General features: G+C 47.8%; 1 protein-coding gene across 1 annotated transcript in view; it reads right to left on the bottom strand.

Moving 5' to 3' along the window:
* Positions 1–373: 373 nt before the first annotated feature.
* The window catches only part of USF3 (upstream transcription factor family member 3), a 37,351-nt gene continuing 23,283 nt past the window's right edge, over positions 374–14,441 (bottom strand). The window contains exon 7 of the mRNA XM_040339153.1: positions 374–8,283. Within this exon, the coding sequence (XP_040195087.1) occupies positions 2,039–8,283 (6,245 nt within the window). The 3' untranslated portion in view covers positions 374–2,038. The remainder of the gene's footprint in view (positions 8,284–14,441) is intronic.

The following is a 14,441-nucleotide window of genomic DNA, read 5'->3' as shown; positions in this document are numbered from 1 at the left end:
CTCACCGAGGATGTCGGCGGGGGAAGCCGAGAGCCGAGCGGTAGCTTGGCTTCGGCTGCCGACAGGCAAGTGTCCATTTTTTAAAAGTCAGCAGCTGCTGTATTTGTAGCGGCTGGCTTTAAAAAAAATAAAAATTCAGGTGAACCTCTGCTTTAAGATTTGTGTCATTCTCAAAACTTTTGGCCATGGCTGTAGAGGATATCCTATTACTCTGCAGAGATAACCAACTGCACACCCAGAACTCAAATCACAAAGACCGGCCACACACTGATGATGTCAGCACGGGTACAGCCCAAGATTAGTGCCATTTTTTCTAATAATAATAATCAATGTGAATTAAGAATCATTAACAATAATAATGTTTAAAAAAATATATAATTAATATTAAATTATTTATTTATTGTTTATATAGCTGCATACATTATTGGACATACAGATAGCCATGTGTAAAGGAATGATTTGCACGTCTCTTACTTTTTGGATATGTGGTGGAAGAAGCCTTTACAGTGCTATGCTTTGTGTCTGATTGGAGGGCTTTTTGGTTAACTTTGTCCATCCTCCACACAACATCTTGGGTTATACACAGATCTTTGTTTTGTTCTGTTTTTACAAGAATTGTTTCAATGTTCTAATATAGTATTTTGGCTTCCCTACTGTCAAAATGAAACTCCTGGTGCAGCCAATCTAAGACTATCAAAGGAAGTCTGTGATCCAATCTCAAGGCAATTTTTCATTAATATAAAAAATTTAAATGGTTGGTGTAGCAATATGGAAAACTTGTTCACCCCAACATATTTCTATTTTTTTTTTAGTTTGACCAGAGAGAACCAACCAAGGTCTTGGTTGTCCATCCATTGCCACGGGAGTACAGTTTCCCCACCACCCTCTTCTGAGCCTTGGAAACCAGGGCCCCTGCTGCAAGCTAAACCTTTCTAGCCTTCATATATTCCAATATCAATTTCACTTGCGTGATCAAGCCGGGCTCTCGTGAAAGGACCAGAAGTGGTGAAGGGAAGTCTTCCCACTGGGTTCACAGGCTCCAATAGTAGGCTCCTGTGGAGGAGGGAGCATATGGAGAGCTGCCTCCATTCACCAACAAGAAAAATATCTTGGCATGAGCTCCACTTAAGCAAAGCCAATGAGAACCACAGTTACAATATTAAAAAAATGCAAACATCTGAAAATGTTTTTCGAGATGTTCTGTTCAGCCCAACTTTAAGAACGGAGGTTGAGTCAAAAACGTTTCTTTATGGAGCTTGTGCACCACATAGTACTTTGGTTTGAGACCTGCTTAGAGTGTCACAAAGGAACCTTTAGATCACGTATCAAACCGAAGGCCCACCAGGCCATTTCATATGCCCTCCTCTCTACCGCACCTTGTCTAAGCAGTCAGCAGCAGAGAAGACAGATTTTCTCCACCAGATCCTACACTCCTCCATGCAGCCACAGAGAGGCTTAGCCCAACAGTTTGCAGCAGAAAACAGAACTCCTCCTACAGGTCCTGTATCATTCTGTAAAGCTGCAGCACCCCCTTGCCTCTGCCTCACCTGGTCTCAGCATTCAGCTGACTCCATCCCTCCTCTGGTCCTCCTCCAGACACTGCACTTTCTGCTTCCCATCTCTACTCTCAGCTGCTTCCCAGCTCTGCACCCACTGTGACAGAAGGGAAGGTGGAGGAATTTTTAGTTCTGATGGTGGGGAGCTCTTGACATCTGATTTTGGGATGAGGGGGTCTTCTGCACATCTAGTCTTACAAATACAAGCGACCTACTGAGGGCAACCATAATGCTGATGTGGCTCGCAACGAAATAGAGTTCGACACCCCTGCTTTAGATATACCTTAAAAAAAAAATGTATTTACTGATCGTAATATGTAAATATTTGACTGTCCATAGCCCAACCACAGTTTTACTTTAAACCTCATGTGAGAAACATTTAGAAAACTCTTGACAAAGACATCAGCTTCCAAAAGACAACACAAGTACAAATAAAAATTGATCCATTCTGCACTAGATCTGCAAACATGATCTGCTCAACATTAAACAGCTGAACTTGAGTCATGACCCAGTATATGGCTTATGTTGTGTGCAGGCCGATTTGATGTCTGCTTAGAGGAGTCCGAAGCTGAGGGGTGCGATATGGACAGTAAAGGAGACATGGCAGATCCATCAGGGGGAAGAGCAGTGGCGATCTCTGGGAAAAGGGATGTCAAATTGAAGTTGGACAGGTGTGAGGGGTTGGCCATGTGCATTGGAGGCATGTCCGAGAGGAGGGGAAACGTGGTTTGGGAGAAGCCAACAGGTCGAGGTGGAGACAATATGGAACCAAACCGGTTGTTCAGGCCTGTACTGTTGGTCTTCTCTGTGTTGGGATTGGCGAACATCTGGTTAGAGAAATATGGCAATGTGAGGTCATTAGACAGGCTTGGGTGAGCTGGTGAATATGGTGGATAGAATGATGGCAAAGTGTTCTGTGGGTCAACAGGAATGAGAGCAGCAGTCCGGGTGGCAGTGGCCTGGGTGACTGGAGGAATAAAAGAGGCATTTGCATTTATCTGTGGGTTCATTGTACCATCTGGTATGAAGGCAAAAGGAAAGTTTTGGGTTAAAGTGTGTTGATCATGGCTTGAATTGTCAGTGGGCACTTGAGGGGTGTCTGGCATGAAGCGAACAATACCAGGCCTTTTTTCTGTAACAGGTTGCTGGCGCCCAAGAATCATGCTGCTGTGACCACCCAGAGGAAGGTGAGGCAAGGCCGGGTCAAACATATTGCCATGTCTTTGGCTCCCGGACCTGCTCCTTTCAGACTGTCTGGCCTTGGAATCTGGTTCCTCCTGTAAAGGATGCCTTGAGCGCTGTGAAACTGAAGGGTTGACTTGCCTCACTGTTTGCCGTTGATCGACATTTCCATGTGAAACAGACTGGTGGGGAATGGGTGGGTGAACCATCCCATGCATGTTAATAGACACTTGGATATTAAGCTGGTTCTTGGCACCTTGACTGTCGACTTGCCTAATCGAATTGGACCTCTGGTTTGTACTGTGAGGGCTGGTGTTCCTTCCCTGTATATCTCCAGAAGAGCTGGAGAAAGGAATATTTAAAGAATTATTTCTCGAAGTGACCTGTCCCATTAACAAGTCACAGCTTTCCCTATTCTGGACTTCACTATCTCTCCTTAAATGGAGAGCATCACGAGTTGGTGGGCAACCAAAATCAAGGTTGGAGGAAGAGTTGTACTGTGTACGTGGAGGACCCGATATTGCCCGCTGACCAGAACCAACTTGCTCTCCAATATGTGGGGCTAAAAGACTCTGCATAAAGCTTTGATGGCAAGCATTTTCATTATCTCGAATCTGAAGCGAATTAGAAACAGGGACCTCTTGTATAGTCTGGTATGGCATATGCTTTTGCCGATCCATTGCCGAATTGGGATTCTGATTAAGTCTGTAGGCCTGGGATTGCAGACTTCTCATATTGGCTGTGGTGCCACCATCATTGTTTCTTGACGTCTGGACCTCAAAGGAAGCTGGCTGTTGCTGCTGCTGCTGGTTCAAACCACTTGGCTTAAAGGTTTGACAATCGGCAAGTCTCTGGGAATCTGTATTTACAGAATGCTCTATGGTCATCCGGCTCTGAATATTGTGAGTTGACATAACTTTATTCCTAGAAGCATCTAAATACTTTCTCATTTCCATTTGTTCTGATACCCTAGAAGCTTGGACCGAAATTCCCGTTCTCTGCTCTGAGTTGGAAGTACTTTTACCAATAAGTGCCTCTGCCGAGTAGCTTGAAACTCGATTTCGTTCTTGCCGATGGGATGTACTCATGTTCAGGTTTGTAGTCTGGGACACAACACTGGGCTGCGACACCAACTGTTGCTCTAAACTTCTGGAGGTTAAAAGTCTCTGGACTTGGCCAAGACCTGGCAGATGTTCTGAAGATACCACAGACCCCTGTGCCCTGTTGTTGATATCCTGTTGATGCTGATGACGAATGTCCTGACTCATATGGCTTTGTTGATGAGAACTGTGAAGACCTCGGGCTGATGTATTATTTTCACAAGATTTTTCTGCCTGCGTGGACCCAAAATGAGCTGGCATCTGCTGCTGGATCTGTTGGTGGTGCGAGTGAGCTTGAGCTGTGTTTTGCCTGTTTTGCTCAGGCATCTGTTTCTGGTGTAGAGACAATCTTCCCACCTGGGCACCTTGAATTGGGGTTCGTTTCTTTTGCATCTGAACATCCTGCTGTATCATTCTTTGCTGCTGTACATTGTGGGACTGATTGCGAACAGAGCTGTCTGCAAGTGAAACGTGGTGCTGTTGCTGTTGCTGCTGCTGTTGGTACAAATTATGCTGTTCCCGCATGTGTCCAGTTTGTTGCTGCTTTAGGTAAAGATTGCTATTATGAAGAAGTGTTGCCTGCTGGTGTTGTTGCAAAGGCTGAAGGTGAATATTCCCCATCTGACTCTGCTCAGAGACTGGCGGCTGAGAATTGCAACGCATGTCACTTTGCCTTAGATGTGGGGTAACAAAGTTATTATTTGCTGGGAATAGACTAGAAATTCCCTCTCCACGATTCTGAATACGTCCAGACAAAGATGAGTCTGAAGGTAATGGACCACCCAACATATCATTACGTTCTCCTACACCGTCAGATGGTTGAATCCTTTCAATTCTCATGGGGCCTTGAAAGTGTTTTTGCCTCTTGGCAGCCGACAGTAACTCATCCCCATGTGCAGTGCGTTTCGTAGATTCTTTCCGAACGTCTAAGTTTTGCTTCAAAAGGGAATCTGTGGTTGAGGGGACCTGCATGGCTCTAGTCTTCATAGAATTTAGTTCTTCTTGGTGGTACTCAGATAAGACCATCGTCCCTGCAGAATGCCCTTGGTAACTGCTGGAGGGAGCTGACGAATTAATGGACGTAGTCAAATGCAAATGCTCCGATGCCTGAGAAACATTTGCAGAGTTTGCAACAGAGTGCGTTATCCCACGCTGGTGTATCAAATTATTGATGCTCAAACTGGTCATACTTTGAGACTGAGACGTTGAAATTTGCAGGGAGAGATTAGTGCTATTCATCCCTAGGTTACAATGAGTTTTATCCACCAACCGATTTGAGGTTGATGGGGTATTGGTTTCTGACGTACTGAAGGAGTGCGATATGGATGGGAGCCCAGAGGTTCCTTCTTTGGTTGAATGCGGCTTGAACGGAAGGCGACAATCCCCCGGCAATACTACTTCTATGTTTTTAGAAACAGCTTCTCCAACTTCTACCTGTGTTCTGGTCTTTTCCTTGGTAATATTTTCTTGATTAAATATAGTTCTTGCAGCAGATGCAACCATTTCATTTTGCTCAGAAAAACCGCATCCATTAAAAGTTGGAACGGAGGAAATGGGGTTAGCGGTGTCCTGCCTACTGGTATCCGGCAACATTGAGGCAACAGTAAAATTTCGACCGCTTACAGAACTATTGGACATAGGAGAATCAGTCTGTCGATTATTAGCACACGAACTAACAACTTCATGTTCGGATGTACTAGACTGGTTCTGAGCAATGTGGACAACTGAAGTGGCCAAGATTATGGAATCAGTCGTCAAGGCATCATTTGACTTGGTTTCACTGTACATTGATCTAGAGCTGTCTGAGACATCTGCGGTGGCTTTTTCAGGAGATCCGACATTCGGCTCATCTGATAAAATCTGCACATCCAACAAGTCAGCAGCAGTTAAGTCTGCAGTATTCCCTTGAATTAGGCAATCTTTGGAAGCCGAATTTGAATGTTCATCAATAGTCACTACAGACTGGTCAACCGGCAGACAGTCCTGAACAGATTGCTCTTTTAAGGGGAGCATGGCTGCCAGAACCTCTGTCTTAGGCGAGGCTGGTGCAACAGAGAACAGTCTCTTCTCATTCTGATTAGCACAAACCTCTTCAGCAACAAAATCTCTAGAGGCTGAAAATTCTGCTGGAACGTGCTCATGCGATTTGGATTCACTGAGAATGTCCCCTTCCATTCCCACATTCAGTGTCAAAGAAGCACAGGCCTCGGCACCTGTCAACGCTTGAGTTTGGTCAATATTTTGGGACATGCCATCTGTGGCACTTGCTTTCTCTTGAGCTGTGTTAGGAGCAGACAATTTTTCCACCTGGTTCTGTTCGTCACTGTGGGCCTGAGATTTTGAAGCTTCTGATGAATCATCAGGTATAACTGTTGGGGTGGCTTCTTTTCTCAAGGGACCTCCCTTCTTAACAGCTGGCTTCTTGATGGTCTTCTTTGGCTTTGATGTGGGTGGAGTGCCACTAGCTGGTTTGACAGATAAAGGCTTTGCCAGTACAGAAGCAACTGGTACAACAGACGTTTCAGCGGGTACGGTTGTCACACTGGACACAGGCACAGAAGCACAGTTTACTGGTAGGTTATTGGCTGCCAAGGACGATGCAACTGAGGGGTTCAGCGTAAACTGTACACAGTTCTGTCCAGCCATCTGAGATATGCTCTGGCTAAGGGTGGCCAATGCACCAAAGGTGTTCAGGGCTACATTTGTGTTGGGATCTTCGCTGGTTGTGGGCTGGATAATTTGCATTGGAGCTTGGCTTGAGGAGCCAGCTGAAGGAGTCACTGGCTGCAGTGCAAACAACTGACCGTTTAAGGAAATTGTGGGGGGCTGTTGGTTTGAGGCGGTAGTGGACGCCGACACGTGCTGGGTGGAACCTGAAGGCTGTACAGGTGCAGGTCTGGGCAATATGTGCACAAGATGCTTAGCCCCAAATGTCTGTGGAGCCACTATACTTTGCACTGGGTTTGCCGGGCAAACTACGGGATTGGGTGCATTTATAGGCATCACCACTGAGGGTGAGGGCTGTGCAGACACCAGGGGTATGGGATTCTGGTTAGGCGCTGCCTGGATTATAACAATTTGTTGGCCCACTGTTGGCTTAGGAAGAGGTGGACAAGGAACCGGTGCTGGGGGCTGAAGCAATATAATGTTTTGATTAGGTGGAACTGGATTTAGAGCTGCACCAAATGGCTGGGCCACCTGAATTACTTGCATCGGCTGATTAAGTGGAAGAAGATTGGCTGTGCTTTGTGGCTGTGGTGGTGATTTAAAGGGCTGGACTGTGACAGGTTGATAAGAAGGCATTTGCACCATTACTGGCTCACCAGTCCTATTTTCTGAGGCTATGTTACTTATGTTTACACAAGCTGACATTTGCGGATTAACCTGGTCTTTAGGTGCCACCATCTGCTCAACCAATAGAGTTGACGCTGCGCAGGAGGAAGATTGAATTAATGGCTGCACGGTGTTCCCTGCAAGCTGCAATGTGGTCCAGGTAGTTTGTGTATTTCCATCTGAGGGGATTCGTGTTAAGCTGCCAATGTTTTTTAGCTCTGGCAAGGTGTTAGAAAGAGACCAGCTGCTCTCCAGACAAGAGGGACCAGCAGAAGCCATGTGAACTTCAACCGAGGGGGGGTTTACATCTCTTGAAGTGACCACCACCTCTGGGCTTGATTCAATATGAACACTGGGGAAAATCTCCCTAACCAAGTTATTAACAGTTTCAGCAGCTCCTGATATTTTTCCGTGGGTCGAGTTTGGAGACTCCTGAAGGCTCATGACAGCTTGAGAAACCAAGAGAGATGGCTGGGATGGAAGATTACTGAAGGTGGTTACAGTCAGGGTTGGTGCGGAGTCCATGGGTTTCACCCTTAAGCCTTCTAGCTGTGCCGGCTGGCTGGAAGAATAAAGCTGCGAGCTTGACGAGCATGATGGCAGAGGAAAATTAGCTAAAGAGTTTGTGTGAAATAAGACAGTTTGAGTGCCTTTTGATGCAGCAAGGTCCGTTGCGGTAGGAGCCGACGTGACGACAGGAAGACACAAAGAAACTTGCTGGCTCGTCGTTGTTGCAGAGGTTGCATTTTGCTGCCAAGCTTTGTCCAGTGGAAACACACCAGAAATGGACACAGGCGTTACCAAATTGCAAGTTCTTTGCACCGGCACAACATTGGCTGTCTGCTTCTGGAGGCTCTGCCCCACGTTGAAAGTAATTCCCTGCACGGCACTAGCTTGGTTAGCAGAAGCCAGCTGATTACTGTTCAGGCAGAGCGGGAGTTTCTGGTCGGCCGGAGCGATCAGAGAGGCCTTTGCACGCTTGGCGTTCCCTTTCCAGTGTAGCGTTGGGTCATCATACAGACAGATGTCATTGCTCTTCAAAAGTTCTATGTAGCGCGCATTCTCCTTCTGAATGTCCGCCAGGTCTCTTCTGAGCTTTCGGATTTCACGGGCTGTGGAGAACAGGATGAAGAATGTTAAAAAAGTCAACACACAGAAAGAAAAAAAAAGAACACTGACAGATAAAACACAAAAACAGATGATAAAGTATTATTATACAGAATTCATATACAGTGCCTTAAAAAGTATTCATACCCCCTGAAATTTTTCCACATTTTGTCATGTTATAATCAAAAAGGTAAATGTATTTTATTGGGATTTTATGTGATGGACCAACACAAAAGTGGCACATAATTGTGAAGTGGAAAGAAAATTATAAAATAGGATTTTTTGGTACTCATCGTAAAATCCTTTTCTCTGTCGTCCATGGACGGACACAGCCTCTTCAAGTCTTGACAAGTGGGTTATGTTCCCTGTTAACAGGAGAGGACTAGGCAGAAACATGTTTGTTAAAATAACATGTATCTGAATATCTAACATGTTTCTGCCTAGTCCTCTCCTGTTAACAGGGAACATAACCCACTTGTCAAGACTTGAAGAGGCTGTGTCCGTCCATGGGCGATACAAAAAAAATCCTATTTTTTCTTATCATCGTAAAATCCTTTTCTCTGTCGTCCATGGACGGACACAGCCTCCACCCCTCCTTTTAGGTTTGTACTGCTTGTTAGGAACTGAGACTGCATGCTGCAGGGAGGTGAGTTATGTCCGGAGGGACCGCCCCCTGGGCGGGGCTGTTTAACTCTGTTAAAATAACATGTATCTGAATATCTGAGTTAAACAGCCCCGCCCAGGGGGCGGTCCCTCCGGACGTAACTCACCTCCCTACAGCATGCAGCCTCAGTTCCTAACAAGCAGTATAAACCTAAAAGGAGGGGTGGGGGCTGTGTCTGTCCATGGACGACAGAGAAAAGGATTTTACGATGATACAAAAAAAAAATCCTATTTTCTCTTATCGCCCATGGACGGACACAGCCTCTTCAAGTCTTGACAAGTGGGACGTCCCCAAGCAGTGTCAAAAACAAGGGGTGGGAACAGTATCAGTAAAAAACACACAACTTCACCACAAACAAGCAGAGCTCCTCAACAGCCGCCTGCAAAACCTTGCGGCCGAAGGAAGCATCTGAAGATGCACTCACATCAACCTTGTAAAATTTGGAAAAAGTGTGAACAGACGACCAAGTCGCCACTTTACACACCTGTGAGACAGACGCTTGATGTCGGAAAGCCCAGGAAGCACCAATTGCCCTGGTCGAATGTGCTGTGACCAGAAAGGGGGGGGGCGGTCGCCCGCCCCCTAAGAGCATAAGCCTGTACGACGGTCTGTCTGAGCCACCGAGAAATGGTGGCCGACGAGACCGCCAGGCCTTTTGTGGACCGGATACCGTCACAAAAAGTAAGTCAGACCTCGAAAACAGAGCCGTAGCTGGCAGGTACACCCGAAGAGCACGTACCACATCTAAGGAATGAAGCGCAACCTCCTTAGAATGTGTCGGCCGAGGACACAAGGATGGAAGTAAAATGTCCTCGTTGAGGTGAAATGACGAAACCACCTTCGAAAGAAAGGAAGGTTGCGAGCGCAACACTGCCTTATCCTTATGGAGGACCAAGTATGGCGACTTGCAGGACAAGGCCGCCAACTCAGAAATCCTTCTGACAGAAGTAATGGCCACCAAAAAGGCCACCTTCTGAGAAAGCGTAGAGAGTAATCTCTCCGATGTCCTCAAAGGGAGGTTTCTGAAGAACCGAGAGCACCAGATTCAAATCCCAAGGGGGAAGAGGTGGTCTAAGAGGGGGAAGCATATGACGAACCCCCTGCACAAAAGGTACCCACCAGAGAACGGGCCGCCGAAGGCCGCTGAAAGAACACAGCCAAGGCTGAAATCTGTCCCTTAATGGTTAAGGCAAGCTTCTGATTCACACCACGCTGTAAAAACAGCAGGATCCTGGACACCGAATACATCCGTGGACGCCAACTCATCTTCGCACAGAGATGTAGGCCTTCTAGGTTCGATGGTAGATCTTCCTAGAAGACTTCCGTGCCCTCAACATGGTTGGAATGACCGAGTCGGAAAGACCTCGGTCCCTTAGAACCTGGCTTTCAATAGCCATGCCGTTAAAGCCAGCGACTGTAAAGCAGGATGGACTATGGGACCTTGAGACAGAAGGTCCTCTCGCATTGGCAGCTGCCAAGGCGCATCCGCCACTAGGCTCACGAGATCAGCGTACCAAGGAGGCCGGGCCAATCCAGAGCGATTAGAATCATCGGGATTCCCTAGGCCTCCACACTGCGAAGCAGCCGAGGAATCAACTTTAATGGGGGAATGGCATAAATTAGCCGGTACTGACCCACAAGGCTACCAACGCGTTCGACGCGTCCGCCCAAGGATCTCTGGACTTGGCCACGAACCTCGACACCTTGCGTTTGAGACGAGAGGCCAGGAGAGCTACATCCGGTGTGCCCCACCTCCTGCAAAGGAGTTGAAAAACCTCCGGATGCAATGACCATTCTCCCTGGTCCAGCATCTGGCGACTCAGGTAGTCTGCCTGCCAGTTTTCCACACCTGGAATGTAGACGGCCGGCACGCTTCTTTCCGCCCACCTTAGGATATGAGCGACCTCGGACGCTGCAGCCGAGCTCCAAGTTCCCCCCTGATGGCTGACATAAGCCACCGCTGAGGTGTTGTCCGACTGGATCCTGATTGGGCGACCTTGCAACCTCCTCGACCACGAGGAGAGGCATAGTCTGATCGCTCGAAGTTCCAAGACATTGATCAATAGAACGTATTCTTCTAGAGTCCAACGACCCTGGGCCGACTGGACCCCCCAGCCCATGAGGCTTTCGTCCGTCGTAATCACCGTCCACTGAAAGGGAAGAAACGACTTCCCTGACCGAAGAGCCGGGAATCTCAGCCACCAAATCAGAGAGGCGCTGACCTGAATCTGGCGATCCAGCGACAATGGAGATCTGTTCCATTTGGACAGGATCTCCCTCTGTAGTACTCGAGTGTGGAACTGGGCATACGGTACTGCCTCAAATGAGGCCACCATGAGGCCCAGAACTTGCATGCAAAATTGGAGAGACAACAACTTTCGGGATGCCAACACTCACTGCAGACTGAAGGGTCTGCAATTTTTCCGAGGAGTCCAGGATCAACCCCAGATATTCCAAAAGCTGAGTCGGAACCAGGACCGACTTCTGAACATTCAACACCCACCCAAATTCTTGGAGGGTCTGGCTGGTTATAGACACGCCCTCCCTTAATACTGAGCCAGAATCTGCTCTCACAAGAAGATTGTCCAAGTAGCCCACGATGGCAATGCCTCGCTGTCTCAGCAAAGCTAGGATCGGTGCGAGCACCTTGGTGAAAACTCTTGGTGCCGACGCCAGGCCAAAAGGGAAGGCCACAAACTGATAGTGGTCCTCCCCGATCGCAAAACGCAAAAACCTCTGGTGACTTGCGCAGATTGGGACATGCAAGCATGCGTCCTTGATGTCCAAGGACGCCAGAAAGTCCCCCGGGTGGAGCTCAGCTACCACTGAGTGAATGGATTCCATGCGAGACTTCCTTACTTTCACGAAGGCATTTAGAGCCTTGAGGTCCAGGATTGGACGGACCCCGTCCTTTTTCGGGACCACAAACAGATTCGAATAAAATCCCTGAAGCCTCTCGTCCTGCGGAACGGGTAAAATGACCCCGCAACTTAGCAAGTCCTGTACTGCCCTTTCAGCCAAAGAAGGCGGCGTAAAACCACCGCTGAAACAGAAGCCCTGGATATCAAGGGTGCTGCATCTAGTGAAGCATCGCAGACATAGACAAGGCCCTGGTCCAGCGGGTCCACCAGTCTAATAACTTCGGGTAAGAGTTGGTGCTCCGCAGTCTGGCGCAAAACTTTTGCCCATTCAGTAAGTGTCTGAGACACCAGGGTAGTGGCCACAATAGGCCGCAAGGCAGACCCCAGCATGGTAAACATGGAGCGGGTCAGTGCCTCGGACCTCCTATCAGTCTGATCCTTAAAAGCAGGGGTTCCCTATATAGGAAGAGTGGTCACCTTATTTAATCGGGCAACCGGAGGGTCCACCACCGGAGGAGAAGCCCACTTTTTTTTTAAAAGGTTCTCCTCAAAGGGGTACCGAACCGCCCAGCGGTGAGGGACTACAAAAGCCTTCTGCGGCTTTTCCCATTCCGCATCAATGAATTCATCAAAGAAGGGCACATAAGGAAAAACCTTCACAGAGCGGTCTGATTTGTGTGATCCAAAAAAGACCGAGCCCCCAGCGGAAGCCTCAGCTGCACTATCCAGCTTAAGGGAGTCCCTTACATCAGTGGTCATCAACCCTGCCCTACAGGGCCCACTAACAGGCCAGGTTTGCAAGATAACTGAAATACATCACAGGTGATATCATTTGCTGCTCAGTGATTGCAGTATTCTAGACTGCATCTCCCCATGGTAATACATAAAACCTGGCCTGTTAGTGGGCCCTGGTCCACATCTTCAGATAAAACAGAACCAGGTACCTGAGCCGCAGCCAGGTCCTGGTCTGAATCAAAGCATTCCCCAGGGGATGTTTCCAGGACTGCCGACAAAGTGTCTATAGGAACCGCAAGTGCAGAAGCACCAGCTGCCACCTCTGTCATGTTTGGGGAAGAAGGACCAGATACTGACTCCATTAAGGAAGTTCCCAGGGCCCTATTCAGACCTGAACAAAAAACCCACCCTCCTGCTGCGCTGATCGGGGGGGGTTCCCCAGGGGGACTCACCACCAGAGGAGGAGACTGCTCAGCGCCGCTGCCCGTCCTCCGCACACAGCGTGTGTGAGAGGAAGAAAGACCGTAAGGTAAGCTGTGAGGTAAATTGTGAGGAGAACGGCGTTGCGCGCCGTAGGAATCAGCACTAGAGGCCGAATGCTCAGGCAAGAGGCCGCCGAACACTGCATATGGAGCCTGACGCGGCCACAGGAAAATGGCTGACCGCAATAGTAAGCTGTACCATAGCGCGGCTACAACAAAATGTCCGCCAATGAGATTTTCAAGAATAACTGAAAATCACCCAAAAAATGGCGCCAGCGCCGCCAAAATGGCAGCAAGACGCAGCATTTTAAAAAGTGAAAGCCTAAAGAGGCTACACAGTTCCAAAACTCCTCTAGAAAAAAAAAGACCCCCAGCATTAAACCAAACATAGGCCAGACGCACAGTCCCCTCAGTAAGATGCCCCAAAATGCTATGTGTGGCACTGCACATCACCCTGAACACACCATCCCCACTGTGAAACATGGTGGTGGCAGCATCATGTGGTGGGGATGCTTTTCTCTTCAGCAAAGACAGGGAAGCTGGTTAGAGTTGATGGGAAGATGGATGGAGCCAAATACAGGGCAATCTTAGAAGAAAACCAGTCATGCCGCGTACACACGACCGTTTTTCATGACGATCGGGTGTAGGCTCCAGAGCATTTTTCTCGATGTGAAAAATGGACATTAAAAATTTATAACATGCTCTTATTTTTCACGTAGCGAAAAATCGGTCGTGTGTAGGCTTTAACGACGGGAAAAAAACACGCATGCTCAGAAGCAAGTTATGAGACGGGAGCGTTCGTTCTGGTAAAACTAGCGCTTGTAATGGAGAGAGCACATTCGTCACGCTGTAACAGACTGAAAAGCACGAAGACTGAAAAGCGCGAATCGTCTCTCAAACTTTTACCAACACGAAATTAGCAAAAGCAGCCCAAAGGGTGGCGCCATCCGAATGGAACTTCCCCTTTATAGTGTCGTCGTACGTGTTGTACGTCACTGCGTTTTGCTCCAGCATTTTTTTTTCACGATCGTGTGTATGCAAGGCCGGCTTGACAAGAATCACGTCGAGAAAAACTTAGTTTTTTCCTAGAACATTAAAAACGGTCGTGTGTACACGGCATTAGAGTCTGCAAAAGACTCAAGACTGAGGGGAGGTTCACCTTCCAGCAGGACAACGACCCTAAACGTACAGCCAGAGCTACAATGGAATGGTTTAGATCAAAGCATATTCATGTGTTAGAATGGCCCAGTCACAGTCCAGACCTAAATCCCATTGAGAATCTGTGGCAAGACCTGAATATTGCTGATCACAGACGCTCTCCATCCAATCTGACAGAACTTGAGATATTTTACAAAGAAGAAGAATGGACAGAAATGTCATTCTCTAGATGTGCAAAGCTGGTAGAGACACCCCCAAAAAGA

Source organism: Rana temporaria, chromosome 2, assembly GCF_905171775.1.
Source record: "Rana temporaria chromosome 2, aRanTem1.1, whole genome shotgun sequence".
NCBI lineage: Eukaryota > Metazoa > Chordata > Amphibia > Anura > Ranidae > Rana > Rana temporaria.
This window is presented reverse-complemented; position numbering and strand designations above follow the sequence as displayed.